The sequence below is a fragment of the Xenopus laevis genome, chromosome 1S, assembly GCF_017654675.1.
Source record: "Xenopus laevis strain J_2021 chromosome 1S, Xenopus_laevis_v10.1, whole genome shotgun sequence".
Lineage (NCBI taxonomy): Eukaryota > Metazoa > Chordata > Amphibia > Anura > Pipidae > Xenopus > Xenopus laevis.
This window is the reverse complement of record NC_054372.1, coordinates 64,998,260-65,021,487: the sequence shown is the minus strand read 5'-3', so window position 1 is coordinate 65,021,487 and position 23,228 is coordinate 64,998,260. Positions and strand designations below refer to the sequence as shown.

The window sequence follows — 23,228 nt, the reverse complement described above, 5'->3', positions numbered from 1 at the left end:
CATAATATCAAAGGCTATTGTGATACTAAGCTCTATAGTTAGTATAGGTATGGGTATATAGAATTTAATTAAAAGTAGGGAGGGGTTTTCATTTGGAGGGGTTGAACTTGATGGACTTTGTCTTTTTTCAACCCAATTTAACTATGTAACTATGTAATGTAAAAACTTTATTGCCAAGTTAACATTATAAACATGAACAGGTATCTTCCTTGAGACCTTTAACTAAACCATGATGTGTCTAGTCACCTGACGCATTTCATGCCTCATTGTGGCACTTCATCAAAAAAGAATTCATGTAAAGAAAAACCTAAAAGTCATATTGCTATCATTAACAAAAAAACAGTTCTGGGTAAATGGACTTAGTAACCAACTGGCCCGCAAGCTTCCAGGCCAATGCCAGGTTTCTTGCATTTAATTTCTTGACAAACAGGAGAATACCTTATACATTCATGTAAAAATAGGCCACAAAAAATAACAAAATGTCACCATATACTGCAAAAATAAAATATAATAAACCCATGTTTCAATATTGATCATATGTGCATATGCATCAAGTAAATAGTTACAGCAATGACAAATAATGAAATAAAACAAATATATCAAAACATATTGTTGAATATGCTAGTAAAATTTTTAAAGCCCTTTTTTGTTTATTATGCTGCCTTTGTGACACATCACAGGGCATGCCTGCAGACTTATTGCCAGTAGTGTAAACAGGAGTAAAAAAACTAGTACAAAATGTGAATTATTTGATTAAAATTGGAGATGGCCTTCCCATAATTCAGAGCTTTCCAGATTACAGGTTTCCTGATGGATCACATACCTGTAATATTAATCTGTTTAAGATATATGATGAACTTGGATTTACTTGGCTTTTTTAAAATAAATTCACTGTAATAGATCCTCACAATACTCTCAGACTTTTACATGTATTTTTTTTAGCATATTAGTTAAAGGGATACTGTCATGGGACAAAAAATTTTTTTCAAAATGAATCCGTTAATAGTGCTGCTCCAGCAGAATTCTGCACTGAAATCCATTTCTCAAAAGCGCAAGACATTTTGTCAATTTCCCAGCTGCCCCAAGTCATGTCAAGTCAAAAATTTTTCCCATGACAGTATCCCTTTCAATATTACTCATCAATTATCATTCATCTTATCAACTATGTTTTTAGTCCCTCTCCTGTTCATCGTCCAGTCTGTTATTCAGACAGCTGCATGGTTGCAAGGGTAAATGGGACCCTATCAATACAAATGCAAAGAATATTCAATAATCACTACATCATGCTTAACTTTAAATTGAAGGTGAACTGCCCCTTTATAGTTTACTTTATTTTATTTTTTGAAAATTTTTTTTTTTTGTAGGACACATCATGACAAATCCATGTTCTGTTTCCAGGCAGTGTCATTTGGTGACCACTAAAGCAAATAAAGTTCTGTCTTGCATAAAAAGGACATTAACTCAAGGGATGAAAACATAATTTTGTCTCTTTGTAGGTCCCTGGTAAGGTCTTACCTGGAATATGCAGTTCAGTTTTGGACTCCAGTCCTTAAGAGGGATATAAATGAGCTGGAGAGAGTGCAGAGACGTGCAACTAAACTGGTTATGGGGCTGGAAGAATTAAATTATGAGGGTAGACTGTCAAGTTTGGGGTTGTTTTCTCTGGAAAAAAGACGCTTGCAAGGGGGCATGATTACACTTTATAAGTACATTAGAAGGCATTATAGACTGCTGGCAGGAGATCTATTTTTCCATACAATTGATCATCAGACCAGAGGCCACCCCTTCAGACTAGAAGAAAATAACTTTCATTTGAAGCAACGTAGGTGGTTCTTCACAGTGAGGACAGTGAGGTTGGGGAATGCCCTGACCGATGATGTTGTGATGGCTGATTCTGTTAACACCTTTAAAAGGGGCTTGAATAATTTCTTGGACAAGCATACTATCCAAGGCTATAGTGACACTAAAATTTGCAATTAATATAGATATAGGTATATATAGTTTCAGTGGGTGTGCATAGGGTGTGGCTGGGTTTCATTTGGAGGGGTTGAACTTGATGCCTGTGGCCATTTTTCAGCCCAACTTAACTATATATAACTATGTTTCTGGCTATTTTTTGCAATCTTATAAAACAGTATCATACCATTATTGCAGTAGTTCTTTTATATAATGTTTTGCATTGCATGTATGAGAGACAAGTAATAACTAGCAGCAGAATAAAGTGTGGCTCATAGAACCTGCAAAACTTTTGTGAATGATTGAATCTGTATGCATGGAAGTAGAGATGTAACCAAAAAGGATTTCACTGGAGTGTGACACTGTGCCTTCACCTAGTAGCTGGGACTTAGTAGAGAACTAAATGTTCAGATTATTAGATTTTATAGCATAAAAGAATTAAAAAAACACTGTATGACAGTATTTGCAAGACTTTTTCTCCTTTTCTCCCCTCGAGTGCATAATAAGGCTATTAGCTGGGCTTTCAGAAAATGGGCATTTTCCCAAATATTTAATTCGTTTTGAGGCTGAGCCCCACTGCCACTACTTGAGGCCACTTCTAGGAGGCTATTTCAAAAATTTGGGAAGCACTGCTGTAGTAAGAAGTAGCCAATTCACAATCCCATGTGCATGAATTATAAATATAGGCAGATAACGGGTTTAGCATTAAGAAACTGGTAATCAATAAATGCTTCAACTTTTGTTCAAAATCACCTGTCCAAGTTCACTGCTCTGAAACACAGATAAATCTTTACACTGGGACATCTAGTCATTCTTTCCAACATGTTGAATATCCACCCATATATATCATTATCCTGCTCTTGACATCATCGAAGTACATTGCGCAGCCTCTGACATCATTATCTGCCCAAGTCACATCATTTTGCTGACCATTTGATGTTGCCATGCAGTATTTCAAAAGTGTTGCACAGGTGTAGGTAAAGCAGTAGCAAGCAAATATCTGATTGGTTGTCATGATGTCCCCTTGCACCCTTGTGAATGGTTCTGCCAAATTATTTTAGCCAGGAGCTCTATTTGTTATAATCTGAGCATTTCCTATCCCCATGGTAGGGATGCACCGAATCCCAGATTCGGTTTGGAATTTTTAAAAAATCAGAGCTATTTTTAGCAGGATTCAGATTCAACAGAATAAAAGTGTTTGGCTGAACCGAATCGGAACCCTATATAATGAAAATTTGTTGCTTACACGTCAGCAATTTCTCCCCAGAGCAAGGGTTCAGATTCGGTTCAGTATTTAGCCGAAACCAAAAAATAAAATAAAGGGGATAGTCCTTCCCTAATTTTTAGTATATTTCTTGTCTGTCATTTTACTTGTAATTACTTTTGCAGTGTTGCTTTTATGTTGTCCCCTAGAACAATATAAATGGTTTGAGGGAAGCAGTTAACCTCAGTTGGATGAGACCTGTGGAAAAAGAGTCAATTTGTCAACCTAGACTATTCCATAAACAGTAAAAAAAATCATATTTGATAAAATTTTGAAGTGAGAGAAACCTGCTTTAGAGCCGAGGAAAGCAATTAATGCATAAATATGAAGGTTATGCTCCCAAAACCTAATCTGTGAACCTTCATGTGAAACAATGTTGAAGTTTCACCACTGGTGATGGACACACAATAGATGACCATAAACATCAGCTTCTTTGAATGGAAATGTGACGTTAAAGTTAAATCCCTTCAGTGTTAGTGGATAGGCCATTCAGCAGGGGTTGAGTTCTGGCCAGAGTGCATTACATGGTTGCTCTGCAGTGACAAATGCTGTGGGCTGCCTCTTTGTTTAGCTTTCACTCTATCTGTTCACAATTGCTTTATCTGGTCTGTGTCACTCACTCCTGAGATTTGCTCTATTTTTTATATTGTTTAGACAACCAGTCCTAACTACACTTTTCAAGACAAAGGAAATCCTGCCTGAATTAAGGAGTGTTAGGAAGGATTTAACAAGATTATTATAAACTGTTTCTTTTTATAAAAAAATGAGAAAATAAACCACCGAACATCTGCACTGTATAAATTAGGACAGGTGAACCCAACTGACAAAGGGATTTGCTGGCTTCTTCAAGAGCCTGAAATTCACTTCCAACACTTTGTTTCTCTATTAACCCCCCGATATAAACCCCCCCCCCTTCTGCCCCTGTGCTTGAGAACTCTTCTGCTCTGCTTTATTTATAAAAAGTGAGGAGCAGGGAAAAAGTATTACTGATTTAAATGATGCACATGAGAGTAAGATACTACTTTTTTGTTTGCTAGATCCAGGACATACAAAATTCATTATGCAGCCTTTGGTAGGAAGAACTGAAATTAGTGATGCACTGGATACCCAAGTGAATGGTTAACAATTTTGTCCAAAGGGAAATTATAGGTCCAGGACCAGTAATACTTACTCAGGCCATGGGCTTCTCATCAATATTATTCTCCAGAAAACACTTGAAAATTAAATATTATATAAAATATGCAATGCTGTACTGACTCACCGCCTTGTTCCTGAATACGTTTAATGACTCCCAAAATACAGACTTATTCCAAACGTATCTTTTTTTTCTCTGGACCTAGAAAACATACAGTATGAAGTTTGATTTAGCTTCCCTATACTCCACATTTTTCATCTATACATAGACAGTGGTGATTTAGGATTTCCTCTATTCTGTCCCAAGCCTGGCTGCTATGAATCTTCTCTAGTACTAGTGAAAGGAATGTGTTAGGGTTTTCCTGTTCTCTATAGAGTGCACTACACTTTATAATGAGAAACACTTTCTTGTTTGAAAAATTTGCAGTGCTTTTACAGCAAGATAGCAAGAGCAGATAGGAGTGGGTCATCTTGGATTAGTTTTTTCACCATCTGTGTTTCTACCAGACAGAAAAACAGCCTGGTATGCCATTGGCTAATCATATTTACACTATGGTTTGTTTTAACAGAGGCCTATTAATATGTGCATGAAACACTTAAAACTGTTTGTATACTTGTGTTTTTGTAAAAGTAAACTTTTCTTTTATTATAAGCCTGTGCCTTGGTCTGAGTGTCTGCTGCAAACTTTGTATGAATGCCATCTCAGGCTGTAGGTCTGGGACATGAGCACTATTTACTAGTTTGCTTTACTTATTATTTGGCTGCAAATTAACCTTCCTGTGTGATTTTGGAGTGTGGTAGCAAACCCACGCTAGCATTAGAAAAATATACACACTTTTTGTGCATAGTGCAACCAAATGTAGGATCTCTGTGCTAAAAAGCAGCAATACTAAGCACTGCATCACTGTGCTTCCTACTGAAAGGGGAACAAGAATTCAGAATAAAACATGTATTTATTAATGTTTATATTTATAATATATATATATATATATATATATATATATATATATATATATATATATATATATATATATATATATATATATATATATAGTTCAGAGCTGGTGCACCAATCAACAAGAGACATGCCTGGGTGCTGGTTATATTCCAAAATATAAACAACAAAAATGAAACCGCACTCCTAGGGCTTTGATGAAAAAACGTGATAGGCTTTATTTCAACGTTTCGGATACTACACTCGAGCCGTCTCACTTCCTGAAGACGGCTTGAGTGTAGTAGCCGAAATGTTGAAATAAAGCCTATCACGTTTTTTCATCAAAGCCCTAGGAGTGCGGATTCATTTTTGTATATATATATATATGTGTGGGTGTGTGTGTGTGGGTGTATTGGATTGGAGCAAGAATGAAATTACTTTTTACCTGTAGGGTTTTATCATGTCCATAATGACAGAAAAAAAGTGGTACCTTGGAATAAAAAATGCATAATTAAATCTGCCACTAGATAAGTTGTTAATAAATTACATTATTGGGCAGTTTGAACAGCTGGGCAAATGCTGTTGATTACCTATCTTCCCTAAATCCCTTTTTTAGATTCACAATAATGATAACACAAAGGAAATGATGTTCACCCTGACCATAATATCCCCTTTATCAACTTGGATTACATTTATCTATGCATCCCATGGAGAAAGTATGCAGGTCATATTGAGGGCCTTCCAAGATGGACCATAAACCATCCAAGATCAAAGTGACTCTCACTATTAACCAGTGAGCTGCCCCAAAATTAATTATAGATACAAAAGAATCTCAGATAAGAAACCTACCCATCAGCTCTATATCTTTGTACACAGCTGAGAGGCAGTTTTCCTATTGGATGATCTTCTTTCAAAGATAAATCAACCACTTGTCCTTAACACTGACCTCAGCACCACTTTTCTAAATTAGTGCTGGACTACAAAATACCAGGTTACATTAACATATCATCAAGTTAGAATTAAAATGTGAGAATCCCACCTGATCTATGTAAACTAATAACTTTGTTCTTGCAACTTAATCTGGGAAGTATTTTCTGTCATGGAAAAATTAAACTGCAGCTTTTTCATTGGTGATTTCTCTTGTGTCAGTGAAAGGTTTTTGGTCAACAGCATTCTTATTGGTCATCTTCTTTAGATAACTAGGGGTGTAATGGGACAATTTTTGGAGGGTTTAGATCTCTCATGAGATACCAACACCAGAAATTAAACTTTTTTTTAACATCTATCATAATATTGTCTTTGCATGCTTTTAATGATTTTACCATAAAGTATTTGCCCAAGGCTTTTACATTACATGTGATTCCCCATGTTACTCTATGAGGGGCTGCCATATTTATCCAGCAGGATTCTGTTAGTATTAGAAACTCTAACAGGCAGGTTGAGAATGGACAGTCAGGTTGGCAAAACAGTCAGGTTTAAGAAACATAGACGCAAAGATCCAATCGTAAGAATCGAGGATTCGTAAGATTTTTGGACCGTGTGTGGTCCCGTCATTTTTCATCCCACGGAGATCAGTCGTTTGGTCGGTCGGACAGGTTAAAAGATTTCTGTCGGCTGATGATAATTTCTCTGCATGTATTGCTGATCATTCGGGAGACTGTCAGTAGCTTTGGTCGGACATAACTTTCGCACGATTGCTGTTAGGGGCAGAACATCAGCTGATCTGTTCTTTTACTATTCGTCTATGGCCAGCTTTACTTACTGAAGCAAAACCATCAGCAAAAAACGATCAATACGACTAATGATGGACAAATGTATTCGTCTGGCATGGATTTGCAGTATAATTACATATTTCGTTGCAAAAACTGCAGTGAAAATTCGCCTGCAGAAAATTTGTCACAACAACAAAAAAAAATTGTTGTCAGAATTGTCGCGCGCATAAAAATTGTTGCACGTCAAAATTATTTGGACGCCCTTTGACTTTAATGCATTTGGACAAAATAGTCATGCATATTCGTTGTTTCGTGATTTGGTGGTCAGTAGTTTTGGATATCTTTTAGAGCATCTTTGTATTTCATGGTATTCTGTAATATTTACCAGGGTTACAGGGAATTGTAACATCAGGAGTCAGTTGGATAGTCTCAGTAATGCAGCCATGTCCACTACACTACTCAAGAAGACAATGCCCAGTAATGCCTTTTTAATGGGGTTTGGAAAATGCAGATCCAATGTTTTGAGGAGGTGGAGTGCTGGGAACCTTTTGGCAGAACGATAGGTTTACTATTCTTCTTGTTCTTTAACCTTTAAAAATATGCTGGAGAATGCTGTGAGTTGTTGTTCAGCAACATCTGAGTAATCAGGTTGTGAAGAACTATTGTGGAAGAGTTATATGGGCCTTAAGTTTCCCTGTTCAGAGTTTTCATATATCTGCCTAGCACATAGCCAGCATTTTGTCTGGCCTTAACATTGCAGTGAGAAATTAACAATACTTTCCATGGCTTTTGATGTTACTTTTTAGATAAAACACACATTATGATGTACATGAAAATAATTTTGAAGTTAATAAACGCATTTCCATAATAATTGTAGGTTAAAAACATACACACACACACACACACAAATGTAAGCTTTAACTGTATTCAACATTGATGAATAGCCCCTTATTGTCTTTTGTGATGCAATTACTGCTAAAGTGCTGTGTAATCAGCAAGATCGTTTCAAAACTTTCTCTTTGAAGTAGGTGTTTGAATGATGATTGCTGAGTAAACCAGAGAATGGAGCAAGCAAATAAGAAAAAATCTTCCTCTTCCAGTCCACTCTCTCTTTGTGTTGGGGTATATGGACACTTTGAATTCAGTTGTGTAAAAAAGAATTGCATATTCATATTGTACCCCCACTGCCAGATTTATTGAAGTGTATATTTGCAGTGATTTGTCTAGCTGCATCCAACATAAATTACCTGATACTTTTTAGCATACAGTACATTGAAGGCAATATTTACTACATACCTGATTAAAATGAACCATTGGATTTGTTGCTATGGGTTACTAGACCTGGTATAACATTGAATTACTCTTACATGACTTTAGCTGACACAAATAATATCGCAGCTTCATTTATAATTCATTTATAATTTTAAATTCAGAAAAAACACTATGTGCCAACAAAACAATAGTCTTTTATACTTTATTAGAAAAGTACTTGCAAAGGTCACCCTAGCTGAAAAGATGGACTATTTCCACATAAGGAGGCAACATTCACAAATAAGCCTGCTATAATGTAGAAACTACTTAGCCTTTTTTGAAGGGCAGAGTTCCCAACCCACCGTATCATTGTAAGTTAGCTTTTATCCTCCCATTTCCTTTAGATGGTTTCTAAACTTTCTTAGTAGAGTAAACTGAGTTATAGCCCCTTTGTTCTCATATGTGCCAGTAGTTTTTTTTTTTACCTTTTCAGAATAACAGAAATACGATTCTTCTACATTATTATTTAGCTCATTTTAATTGTACTTTCAGGGTTTACAAAACAAGCTGAAGAAATAACATGTAAATTGCTTAATAGCGTAAAATCTGGAATGTGTAAAAAATAATGTCATGGATTTGTTATACATAAACGTCATTTTCTTTTTATCATAAAGAGGCAGATTTATCAAGGGTGGAATTTCGAGGGTTAAAAAAACCTCGAATTCGACCCTCAAAGTAAAATCCTTCGAATTCGAATATCGAATTAGAAGGATTTACCGCAAACCGAATAAAGCGATTTTAAGCGATCGAAAAAAGTGCTGAGGAAGGTCCCCATAGGCTAACATTGAACCTCGGTAAGTTTAAAGTGGCGAAGTATGAAGTCGAAGTAATTTTTAAAGAGACAGTACTTCGACTATCGAATGGTCAAATAGTCAAACAATTTTTACTTTGAAACGTTCGAATCATTCGATACGATCGAATTCGATCGAATTTGACCAATTCGATGGTCGAAGTACCCAAAAAAATACTTCGAAATTCGATTTTTTTTTTCAATTTGAATTATTCCCTCGAGCTTAGTAAATCTGCTCCCTAGTGTATTTTATAATAAACAATTGATTTCTCCTTACTATTGATTAAGTTAAGTATTGTTAAGGCTTTAGCCTTAACAAATATATTTTCGTTAAAGGAACATAACCCCCTCTAAAAGTAATGGTTGATTATATGTTAGAATTGTAACTATATACCTTGTGGTCATGAACTATTCTATTGATTACAATTGCATAGCCCAAGTTCAGCAAAACCCACAGAAAAGGCTGCATCTGAAAAAGTAAAAAAGGATACATTTTCTTGACAGTCAGGAGAGGGTAAATAAATGCCAGCTTCTGGGAATCCATACAGGCTACCAACTTCATATTTTTTTATAAATCTGCTACTTAATTTGGTCACACAGGCCCTTAAAGGAAAACTATACCCCCCAAAAAATTGTAGGTTTCTATAAAAAGATATTGCATAAAACAGCTCATGTGTAAAACTCTGCTTCATGTAAATGAACTATTTTCATAATATACCTTTTTAGTAGTATGTGCCATTGGGTAATCCTAAATAGAAAATTGCCATTTTCAAAAATAAGGGCCGCCCCCGGGATTGTAGGATTCATGGTGCACACAAACAAACCAAACAAACAGGGCCGGGCCAAGGTATTTTGGCACCCTAGGCAAGTGCTTCAGTTGGTGCCCCCCCCCAACCAGTAGTCTCACATTACCATTTTCACCTTGCCATTTTACCATTTCAATTTTTAATGAAGAAATCTACTATGTGAATTATAAAAAATATAGGCAGCAGTGTACCCAATCAGATTTGACAGTGTCATAGAGGCCCATTTAGTAATGGTCATATTTAGTGATTTTCATGGTTTTAAAAACCAAGAAAAAACTCACTGCAGACATTTATGAACAACTACGAATATAGAGAAAACTATGATCGGAAAACGAAGTGTGATAAATACAATGAAAATCCAGAAATCACAATTTTTTTCGTGGAAAAAATTTGAATCATGGTTTAATGCTCTGCCTGACCCTTTATCATAGCATAATCAGATCTTGGGTATTAACACAGAAGTGCTTTATCAGAAATACCAAGCAATCAAAAAATATGTTATTAGGTATAATGGCAATAAAAACACAATACAACAAAAGAGAGCAAGCACTGAATGCCAAATAGGACACACTTCTATACAGTACAATGCGAAGGCAGGAAAAAAAAGGGGTAGTTCGCCTTTAATTTAACTTTTAGGATAATGGCACATAAGTTGTATTCTCTGCATAATGTAGCATAACCACCCAAATCCGTCATCTTACCAGAAACTGCAGCCAAATAAAATATTTAGCTAGCCCCCCCCTTCCTGATTGCACCCCAAACATGTGCTAGTATTCAGCATGAGTGTGGACACATAGAATATTTTACCAGGCCAGGGCCCCCCTCCCAAACATTTGTTTAGCCCCCACATAAAGCCTGTGTAACTGTGCCAGCAGCCAGCCCATAAAAATGTAACCAGGGCACCCTGAACCTGTGTCAGCATCAGTGCAGCCACATACAATATTTATATTTTATTTAGCCCCCACTACCTGCTCACATGTACCTGTGCCAGCGCCAGCCAACGCGCCACATAAAATTGGTCCAACAACTGTGTCTAAAATCCTTCTCCAATGCAAGTGAGCAAGAGCCACACCAGGTCTCCCTGAACAGTGAATCAGTGCACTACTGCAGACATATTAAATTTTTACTTAGCCCCCAATACTTGCCCCATATACCTGTGCCAGCAGCCAGCCGGTGCCACATAAAATTAGTCCAACAACTGTCTCCAAACTTTTTCTAACCCTTCTCCAACATTGCTCCAGTGTGAGAGAACCAGAGCCACACCAGGATCCCCTGAATCACTGCAACCATATTCAATTAGCCCCACAACCTCCCCCCTGTGTACCTGTGCCAGCAGCCATCCAGTGTGCCAAAAAAAATTGCCAAAATGTCTCCAATATCCAGTTTCCAAAGTTACTTCTCCTGTGAGGTAAGCCAGCAAGAGCCACACCAGCACAAGTACCGTCAACCGATACAGTGACGTCATGCGCAGCCACCGCCGTCCACTGCGCATGCGTCCAACGGGAAGAAAGGTACAGTCCAGCAGGAGGGGTGAAGAGGGAGCGCAAAAATGACAAAACTGACAGCGCTAAGGTCGTTGGGGATGGGCGGTTATTAAACACATACACATGCGTTAATAATGGCCTAAAAAAAAGATACAATTTTTTTTCTCCCCCCAATGATTTTGCCCTAGGCAGGCGCCTACCCTGCCTACCCCTAGTTCCGGCCCTGCAAACAAACCATACATGAGCCAATTAAAAGACAGAGTTCTGTGTTTTGCTTCCACACTTCTTCTTTTTACAACTAAGTTGTAGTATTTCTGGTCAGGTGATCTCTGAGGCAGCACACAGACCATTGCAAAACGGTAGTTCAAGGCAAGAGATGTAAAAGGACAATATTTAATTAAATACATATAGACCGGTTTGGTAAGATTCTTTAATATGTCACTTAATATAATATAAACTGTTGCTTAAATATTCATTTTGGGGCTGCCACCTCAGGTGTTCTTGGTTTTCTGAATGATAGCTAAAAGGGATTCGGTCAGATAGACTGGATAATCTTATTGGTAGAAGGCGGCATCAGATCATAGTTGGCCAGATCAGGCAAAGATCATTGTTAAAGTGATAAAAAAAATAACTGTCACTGTTGCCTGAGGTACTTTCTTTCCTGTTGCAAAGCAATTTCATTTGCCAAAGACCATGACTGTAGTCATGCAGGGCTCTAACGCCACACCGGAACTGAACTGTGTAGCCATGCAGACTAACCAGCAGGGTGATAGGTCAGGGCAGTGCAATTTGACAATCCACATGTGTGGGCAGATTATACATATACCTGACCCATGGACCTTTGACTGGTCAGTCAGATTTCCAAAAGTTGTTCCATATGGGGCCAGCAAGATAGAATACAAACAAAATACTTATATATTAAATAACTGTCTAATTCCATTCTCTCCCATCATCTAAGCACATCTTTTTCTAAACCTAAAATAGAGCATGTGGTGTATGCATGGAATTATTACTCTTTGATATGATTATGGGAGGAACAGTTTTCCTTTGTCTGCTTGGAATTATTACTCTTTGATATGTTTATGGGAGGAACAGTTTTCCTTTGTCATCTGAACTGAACTAAAGTTCTTTGTGATGTAGGATAGTCATTATTTCCTTGGCCTGCAGCATCTGCCATATGGCTGATTGCTCCTAGAGCTACATAGTCATTTAGAGAAATGTACCAACCACTGTGAAATCCCCCCAGTGTGAGTATCCCATGTATTCTTATCTGAAAACAAGTTAATGTAGCATTACATTACATTTGGCCATATTGCAGATATTGCACATAAAAAATATAGTCTTTGTGAGGCATGTATATGATCTATCAATAGCCTTTAAACTGCAGACCTCATCCTTTACTGTGGAACACACTTTATTTCTGTGACAACAAAGGAGCTTTAACTGAGTATGGCTGAGTGAAACAGTGGTGCCACATCAGCAGGAGCTTTTGGTGGCCTGTCCCATGACATCTTGGCTTTGCAATCCACATACTTGTGAGTGGGTTTCAGACAAGAAGAAGAAAATAATGTACCATTGCCTGCCCTGTTCATGGGCTCGAAGATGAGTTGATGCATTTTTGAGTTTCAAGCTAACAAGATCCAACTTCTTACAACTTCTGCAGCTTCTCACCATCTTCATCAAATCTTAACAATATTCAATGAAAAATAAGTAGAGAATCGTATTTTATTTATTTGGTAGGTGAAGAAACATCACCAGCAACAGCCTACTGAAAATATTCCCCTAAAATATTGCCATTTAGCTTGGTCCTCATTATAATTTTTTTATAATGTGAATAAAATGCAAATATATTCAATGGACCATATTGCCTTGAAATGGATCTTTATTGATTAGACAGCAAATAGCATGATTCGCTTCCTTCCTGAACGTGCTGTGCCAAAATAGGTCAGTCTTTGTGTAGTGTGTATCAACAGAGAGAACAAAAATTCAGGACTTGCTGAGGTTTCCCCTAAAATCTACACACATTACTTCCAGATATGAGAATAAAATGGATGCCAAGCTAAACTTCGGGATTTAGTGGACCTCATTAACCTTTTTATTATCCACTCTAGCCTCCAACATTCCTTGACACAGTGTAAAATATGCATCAGAAGCTCCAGCCAGAGGCTCCAAGCTAAGGCTATAAATGTGGCACATACGTGTGACATTTGAGTTGTCTGAGAAATCCATATCCATAAAATCCATAAATCCATAATCCATAAAATCTTTTGAGAAGTTAAAATTCTTTTTGCAAACCTTAAAAATGCAAATATGCACCGTTTTTCTCAAGCCTGAGATCCAGGTTATTATTGTGCTCGTGGCATTCCACTTTGTATCTTATGCTGGCAGTACAAGCCATTTGTAAAATAATTTGGCTGATTTTCTGGGCATGTATAGCCAGTTAGACAATTGTTTAGACTGATAATCCTACAGTTCTGGTGGATCAAGGATTATTTGTCCTAACTGCAAATTTCCATCAGTTGGCTAAACTGCAGCTCTTCTTCAGTTTCTGCTGTTCCAGTAGTTCAGGACATACATGTCTATCTCATGTATGGAATGGCCCGTGTGTACCAATGTTGTTAACAACAACTTTAAATAATGTGAGCATTAAAAATTGGTTTTGAAATCTCCTTATTAACAGTGGTAGTCGGCAACCCTTATATTAAGGATAGGGCTGCTGTACCTATTCCCAAAGACAGCAGCCCTTCCCCCTTACAGCTCACTTATCAAATGTATCATGTTTCAGTATGAATTAATTACTGAAAATCAGAGTTAGCTAGCTAGACCGTATCTTGGTATGTAGTCTATGAGGCATATACTCACAGAACAAAAAGCATGATTTACACTTTAAGCAGTCTTCCTATCATTTATTCCAGTGATCCCCAACCAGTGGCTTGTGAGCAACAGGTTGCTCACCAACCCCTTGGATTTTGCTCCCAGTGGCCTCAAGGCAGTTGCTTATTTTTTAATTGCTGGATTGGAGGTAAGTTTTGGTTGCATAAAAACCAGGTTACTGCCAACCAGAGCCTCCTGTAGGCTGCCAGCTCATATAGACGCTACCAAATAGCCAATCACAACCCTTATTTGGCACTGCCAGGAACATTTTGCATGCTTATGTTGCTCTCCAACTTTTTTTCATTTGAATGTGGCTTACAGGGAAAAAAGGTTGGGGACAACTGGTCTATTCAGTCCTGCCAACTGTCTACAATAAAATCACATTGACTGGTGGGAACTTTGTTAGTCACACTTTCTGCAGTGTCTCCTTGCAATGAAACCACAGTAACAATGTTTAACTTCCCCTTTTCTGGACCCTCATTACATTTAAATCCCTAGGCTTTTCACTTCTTGCAAAATTAGCAAATCAAGTGATTGAAACGGCTGTATACAAAGAGGGACAGTCCTTTTTGTCTTATTCTCCTACCAGTCTTTTGTTTTGCACTTGTGTTTGTTAAAAAACAGCTGTTGCTATTGGTAACGGTATGGGAATTTGGAGAAAAGCATACTTTAAAGGAAACAATAGGGGCATGAATAGACTGTGACACTGCTTGAAACTTTATTAAGTCTGCCTAGGACTTCTTATCCCCTTTGGAGTTAAATGGAAGCAAAGTTTGGCAGCTTCCATGCTGTGAATGCGATTGATGCCCTGGACATCTGAAGCACTTTTGTGTTCAGCTTTCTCCTTATGAGTTAATAATGTGTGAACACTCAAATAAGGTCACCCTTATCACATGTAATCTAGGCTTCAACACAGAGTTCTGCAGTGACAGTCATACCATACTAGTTGGGGCACACATCATCCACTTTGTGCTTTGGGCAGGCATTTCTGGTACCAAGATTCCATCAGACTTTTGTTCTCTGTGGCAAGTTGTGTACTATAAATGATTGTAAACTTGTTCAGAAAAGTGAATCAAGGGAAGGTGATTCCAACAAACACCAGAGGGAATGAGAGTGGATCTGTTTTTTCATAACAGTGTGATAGATCTCTTTTTTCCTCTGAGACTGAAGTGAGCATGTTTCCTTTGTGCTGTCAGTAGCCACTAATGTGGAATGTGGTGCATTTGGGAGTAGAGTGGGCTGGAAGGAACTTGCATCTGAATCTCATGTGACTATATTTAAATATTTTAGCTGCTATACAACTACGTGTGGTGGCACACGGGGAGATTAGTCGCCAAGCAAGTCAAATCTACGGAAAGTTTGACTTTTAAAAGAAGAATGTTATTAGACTTTGAACTTTGGGGGGAGTATTATATTCATTGTATCTAATTAGATGATGAATATGCCTCTCTAAACTGGCAATAACTGCAGCAAAATAAGGAAAACTGTTCATTGCAGGCATGATGTGTACTGATCATCATTAAGGTTGTCAATCTGTAACCTTTTATATTTTGCAGATTGACAACCTTAATGATGATCAGATGTAGAACTACATCTACCAAAATACTCTGACAATAGGTAGCTGCTAGTGGGATCATGTCATTTACCTATTGTCAGAGTATTTTGGTAGATGTAGTTCTACAGTGTTTGGAAAGATTTCTTTCCTTTGACTGTGGCATCACAATGGTGCCATGATTGGCCTTGCTGACTTGCAGTGCTGGGGTCCTAGATCTGCAGCTCCAAGATTTACAGGCAGGTTCTTTGGCTCCTGATACAGTTGACTATAGTTTGTGTGAATGTAATAGAGACCTTGTATTGTAAGCTCCACTGGTGCAGGAAATTTGGCATAATCTCTGTAAAGTGCTGTGTAATTTGTCTGCACTGTATAAATACAGATTCTACTTCTTCTTCTTCTTCTTCTTCTTCTTCTTATTATTATTTAATGAATTATTTATTCAATTTTCAAGATTCAAGCAAAATGACTATACTAAAGTACTCGCTTGCAGAGAAGAATATTTCCTTCACACAAAATCTACATCCTACATATTTAACTCTAAAATTATGGGCAAACATATAAAAGACAAATTTTAAACAGGCTATGTTTTATAAAATTGTATATTTCTTCCTAAGTTTAGCACTCTATAAATCTTAACATTAAGTAATAACAATCACCAATAAGAAAAAATTATTAAGAAATGAATTTTTATCCTAGTTCTGCAGTCAGACTAAGACCAGCATAGTACAACAAGGGGCCAATTTATTAAAAGTTCACAATTCAAGAAAAAATGCAACATACTCGAGAAAATTCTTTTGGAACCTCGAATAGTCGACCATTTATTAAAGAATAAAACCACGAAAAGTCACCAACCCGGCAAGTAAAAACTCAGCAAGTAAAAACTGACGATTTTCAATAGGAGTCAATGGGAATTGTCTCTAACAGCTTTAATTATATATTTATTTTCCTGGTTCATTAAAACATTCAAGTTTTTAGCCCCATTGAAAATGAACAATGTGATTCTTGCTGGCGTGTGAAAAATCGCTCGTGGGAATATTCTTTTGCAGTTTTATCTTAAATTAGAAAAAAGTTGCATGAGTTTTGTTGCAGTTTTTTTCTTGGCGCTGAAGTTTTGTTTCTCGACCTTGAAAATTCGTAAAAAGGCCCATTAAATTCTATTTTTGTGCAATATTTTTTTAAAATGTCATGATATAATTCTAACTTAACGTGTTTGTACATTGCTGTGGAATGTGTTGACATTTATAAATTAGAAGAAAGCATAAGTAGTTCACCTGTACCAAGCATACTGCTCATATTGTGATGGTATTAAAACTAAAGCAGGAATTGTTTCATACCAATGCTATAATATGCAATGTTTATTTCTCTACTGTATTTATCCTTATGTTCTTATTTGATCTCAAATACTTTTCATTTTGGACAAAAAAACCCCATTGACAAAATCCTCATGCTTTCTGAACTACTTTTTCTATCTGACACCCACCAGGTACTTGAATATATAAGTTTGCCAATCCGTTATGACTGTGTGAATTGGAACATTTATCACTGCTGGGAAGCAATTCAACTTCAACTTGATAAGTGACTATGAGCTGTTAGCAGTGGTGAAGAGGTTAACAGCTTTAGAGCAGATAAGGCTTCCATGTGTATACAAATTCTCATCTGGGCAGTCAATCACCCAGCTCCTGTTTTTAGCAATGCAGCCTGGCTTGGGATTCCTTTTGTTGTCTTCCCCACGAGGTGATCAGTTGAGCCCTCTGTGGTGACAGATCTTGCTTGTAATAAGCTTGCCTTTCACATTCTCTTCACAGGCTTTCCGGCCTGAGGAACTGACAGAGCTGGCTCTTGGACTATCACACAAAGGAGGAACAGAGAGTGGAGTCTTATTGTAAAGGAGACCACACTTTTATTACAGAACTCTCCGGCACAAGGGATGGGTTGGTTGGAAGAAAGAAATTGGCAGCTTCACGTTTCCTTGATTATGTTGCTATCCCTGCATACAAGAGGTAAGCTAAAACTCGGTCGGCTTCCCTCTGTCCTGCTGTCAGTCTGTGCACTGGCAGTGGCTATGCTTCTGCTGAGAAAACAAAACTGTTTTGTTTTGAAATAATTATATTTTTAGACATTTTACAAAGTAGATGCTGTTCTTTGGCAACTCAGTACAAAAGTAGCACTAACTCTCTAAACTGAATTAAAATATAAAGGTGCTTAGAGACAGTGTTTTGTCTGTGGCAATAATGTACAGGTGTGAGAAACCTGTTTTCCAGAAAGCCCCAAAATATGGCAAAGCCACTTCCTGAGGAGTGTGCTATTTAAACATTTTCTATAATAACAAGCTCGTACCATTTACCTTGTTAATTGTGCTAACATTACTCTATGTTGATGGCAAAACAATCATACTGGTTTTGAGTGTTTACATGTTTTCTAGTAGCCTTAAGGCATGGTTCTTGGAATGGAATGGGTTCTTATGGAACAGAAATTTTTCCCATAAAACTATTGGCTATTTATTAATAAAGAGGACCTAGTGAATCTTTGCCTTGTTATGTGAAGTAAAGGCTCATGCTGCGTGAGAGGCAGAGCACTGGAAATACACATTTCGTGCCTTGCAGATGTTTGGAATTATCAGTCCTTCTAAAATATGTAAATAAAAAGGAGCAGAGTTTGGAAGGGCCATTTATTATTCTGGTGCCGCACTGTTTGTCACACTTCAAGAATGTAATAATTCTTGTCAGCTTGCAAGTTTTGCTTTTATCCTCTTGTGTAAAAGGGTTTTTGCCATGAATTAGTACCACTCGGCAGGGTTCCTCCATGGAATAGCATTCTCATTGCCCCCTCTGAAAGCCATACTGTGAAATGCAAAGTCTCCTTAAGTGCACTGGCATTAACACTTTCCAGCAATGAAAGTTTTTTAGCTCTGCTCTGCTAAAGCTCTTCCTGTTGGGATTTCTTTATTCATTTTTGGCCAGATCAGATCCACAATCTTTTCTTTTGGGACTTTGTCTTCTGTCCAGATAAGATGCTGATATATAATAATTATCTAGAATTATACACTTATTTTAAGAATATTAGATAGCTTTGTACTGTATATATAGATTTGTGTTCTATCACAAAATCATTGACCTACTGAATTTTATTTATTTAGTTATTGATATATCCTTCAAAAGTTTTCTTGAGGTAAATCTAAACATGCGCTAAGTAATGTGTTATTATTGTCTCACTATAGAGGGTGTTTCAGTGTTGTAGGAAGAATTCTAAGAAAATCCCATACCTCTGGTTGTCATACTTTAGCACCATTATCTATATGTCACAGGACAAGTTTTAAACATACTGTGATGCATTAGTGCATTGTGCTGCCCCTCCATTTCTCAGCAACACAATGCTGGGTTGTATTCTTTTAGGACACTTTAACGGTGCTTTTTTGACACCCAAAGGTATCAGTTGGTTGAGGCAGTTGGGTTTTAAAATGTGATACTGATACAAGTTCTATCTTTGAAAAGAACACACCACCACCATTTTAACTTAAAACAGTTAAGCAGTATGGCAGCATCCACACATACTGATGAATATAAATAAAGCCATATAAGACTTTCTGTGCAAAATAACCCAACAAACTAGTTAAAGAACCCCGCACTGAGATTAAACCATGTGTATTAATAAGGCATATTTTCTTTTAACACATTGTTTTGACTAGAAACTCTCAAGGTTTTCACCCATATTCACGCTGACAGCTTCTTGAGAAATATTGTTCTTTCGCTTTACATGTCTGTCTCTGAGAAACAATGTGCATGTTTATGGCATTGTAAAATGCAAAGTGACATACTTACATACGTGATGCCAGGCTACTAATCTTTTCTTCAAGTGGAGTTTTACATGCTCATAAAATAACATCTTTATTTGGGACCTAGAGCTTCTTTGTCATATTGTTAGGAATAATATAGCAGCAAATGCACCCTTACTTGTTAGCCTTGTCAGAGTAATATATGGGCAAGTATCCTGGACACAAGGTTTTTAGTAAAAGTAATGATGTCTGAGTAGATCTATTTGCTGGTTGTAAAACTGTAAAAACGATGGCAATCTGCTGTGAAAAAAGAATGCAAGTAACGTGGCTTGTCTTTGCAGTTGGATTTGGGATTGATAAATACTTGGAAAGCAATAAACTAACAGTGCTAGTAATGCCGAAGCTTCTAGAGATCTCAACTTTTCAAATATCCTAATACTGAATCATAAGTATCATCCTCATTATTACAGACATCACGCCGGGGCTCATTAGACAAGTGTACTAGAGGAAAGAATTTGCAACATGGAAACAACATGAGATATTATTATTGATATTAGATATTATTGATATTGACATTATTGACAAAATAAATGAATAATATTAACTAATATTAACAATTTCATCAGTTGTAGGATTACAGTTCCCAGAACCCCCATCAGGCTTTGCTGTTTTGTTCAGCAAACTGGATAGTGCCCAACTGAATCCATTAATATTGTCAGATTTGACAAACATAACTGTTTTAAAGACTTTCGAAAGCACATTAATGATTTGGGGTTGTCCCGTCTGACAAATGGGTGCCTCCGCTTGGAAAATCAAACTCAGCGGGCCTCAAAATTCCATTCCTAGAGCTGACCCTGTGTCTGCCTGTTGTTAATATTATTTTAACCCAGTGGGAGAGATGATAATTTTTCACACTATATCAGACCATATCCTGAATTGATCATGCTGTGATTGCATGCCATGCGTGATAATGACTGTTGGTCTCAGCGGAGAAATTTTTTTAATGACAGCATGATATGTCATCATGTAGTGATGACTCTAGAACATTTTATTCACGTGGACTATTATGCAGCTGTCCTTGTTTGATGCTGAGCTAACACAATTCAAGGCCTATGTGTAATAGTATGGGTAGTGATCTTTCCTTTGAGTATCTGTCACCTTCTCTTGGCATTTGTATTTCTTATATGCTTAAATTCTTGTCTGAAGGTCATTGTCCTACAGGACTTATCTAGATTTATTTATGCGTGCATTTGTGTACAATAATACACACAAGTACACACACTAACGTAACTGCAGGACTTGGATTCAAGATGTATTTTATTAAGCCTTTGTTTCCGTCACCTTCAGTGACCTTTTTTTTTTTTTTTGAATGAGGCATGCCAATCGTGAATGTTAATACTTGGCACCTCTGTCCCATTCCCCAGGCAAGTTTACAGCCCGGATCATAAGTGCATCTATTTTCCTATCTATATATAGTCTTTCTACATGGCAGGGTATGTCATTATGTAAGAAAATGTTGGCTCAACTTTGAGAAGTGCTTCTTTACCGAACAGGTGGTAGATGCTGGGTACTAGGAACTAATACAGCTGGGTAATTAATGACAATCTGCAATAAAAATAGACATTAAGCTGGACCTGAGCACTAAATGCCCTGATCTATGTCCAATTTGGCCACGAATAGACATAATCAGACCCATGTGCTGCACTTCCTAGCCAGTCAGGAAAAGTCACAGAGGTCAAAATGCAGAAGGAATGAATATTTGTCTGAGAATGAACAAAGATTTCCCATGAGAAATCTGATCTGTCTTTTATAAAGTTAGGGAATAGGTAGAACATTCATGCCTGTGTATTTGTATCTAGAGTTTCTTCTTACACTTAGTAGTTAAAGGGGTTGTTCACCTCTGCATTAACTTTTAGAATGATATTTTGAGACAATTTGCAATTGGTTTTCATTTTTTATTTGTGGTTTTTAAGTTATTTAACTTGTAATTCAGCAGCTCTCCTGTTTGCAATTTCAGCAATCTGGTGGCTAGGGTACAAATTACCCTAGCAACCCTAGCAACCCTGCTCTGATTTGAATAACAGCATGGAATATGAACAGGAGAGGCCTGAATAGAAAGATGGGAAATAAAAAGTAGTAATAACAATACATGTGTAGTCTTACAGAGCATGCGTTTTTTAGATGGTCAGTGCACCCATTTGAAATCTGGAAAGAGTTAGAAGAAAGCAAATTATTAAAAAAAAAACTATACAATACTATAAATAAATAATGAAGACCAATTGAAAAGTTGCTTAGAAAAGTTAACTTAAAGGTGAACCACCCCTTTAAACATGCTTCTTCAGAGCTGCATTTTGTAGACAGATGCAAAAACGTTTCTTTTAAATAATGATGGAGTCTTTTGATTATAATAGATTCAGCACCGCATCCACTATTTTGGATTCGACCGAACTACCGAATCCTTTGTGAAAGATTCGGGCAAATACCGAACCCAATCAGAATCCTAATTTGCATGTGCAAATTAGGGATGAAAAGGGGAAAACATGTTTTACTTCCTTGATTTGTGACAAAAAGGCACGTGATTTCCCTCCCGGGGAAAGGATTCAGTTCGGCCGGGCAGAAGAATTCGGCCAAATCCGAATCCTGCTGAAAAAAGCCGAATCCCAAACTGAATCCTGGATTCGGTGCTTCTCTACTTATATATGTTTGTATTACCATATCACCATATAGTATAGTGATAAGGTACAATGTGCCATTTGTGTAAATCATCCTTTGGACTTTTAAAGTGGGGCAGGGAAATTGAACTGTAGCACTTTCCGCCATCAGTTGGCAGTATTATTCCCTTTACTATAAAAAGGTTTGTCTTATGAATATACATTGATATCAGTACCTTCAAGTATTTGCCTCAGGGTTATAGTGTATAAGATTATTATTTGTCTATGTAAAGATCATTATTATTTCTTTTGACACTGCATACTTGTTGTCTATATAGTGTAACATTGCATTGCGTGAATCGTTGATATAGAGGTTACAAAATGACAGTGTGTGACAAAAATGTGAAAACTGAAACTCCCTAAGTGAAGCTCTTGTGCTTGCTCCTGATCGAACTTTAAGATTATTCCGATAGTCTCTCAAGGACTGAACAGTGACAGCATCATTCTTTTCTAACAGGAACACAGGGGACTAAAAACAGCTTTTTAAACAAGGTCATAAAGCACCTGTTCGGCACAAAATCCTTCAAGGGACCTGTTCTGGATTTAAATATTCTTTTAAAAATAGATCAGTAGTAAATGGGGATCTCTCTTCTGGAGCAGATGTAGCAAATGAGTTTACTGTGTTGGTTTAATCGCCTTTCTGTTTCCTTTGTACACTAAAGACATGACATTCTGGGCTGAATTGACAGAAAGGTTATTGCAGCTGTACTGCACTGTTTTGCACTCACATTTATACAGTTTGTTTATTTATTCAGACAAATTGGAAACTAAACCTTAATAACATGGTGGATCTAGAACAGTGGTGTCCAAGAGGTAGATCGGGATCTACCAGTAGATCTTTAGTAGATCTTTAGATGGTGATCAGTAGATCTCAAGACACTGTCAAAAAACAATTACCCTCCTGTTCCATGCTTTTCATTCAGAT

At 37.1% G+C, this 23,228-nt stretch overlaps 1 protein-coding gene across 3 annotated transcripts in view; it reads left to right on the top strand.

Annotated features, from left to right (window-relative positions):
- The window catches only part of bmpr1b.S (bone morphogenetic protein receptor type 1B S homeolog), a 265,162-nt gene that overhangs the window by 173,605 nt on the left and 68,329 nt on the right, over nt 1-23,228 (top strand). For 2 of the 3 annotated variants that reach the window (XM_041579676.1, XM_018243406.2), the window contains one exon: nt 17,626-17,820. In XM_041579676.1, coding sequence (XP_041435610.1) covers nt 17,748-17,820 — 73 coding nt within the window. In that variant the 5' untranslated portion in view covers nt 17,626-17,747. Of the gene's footprint in view, nt 1-17,494; nt 17,821-23,228 lie in introns of those variants that run through there. The other variant, XM_041579675.1, reaches the window with a different exon arrangement.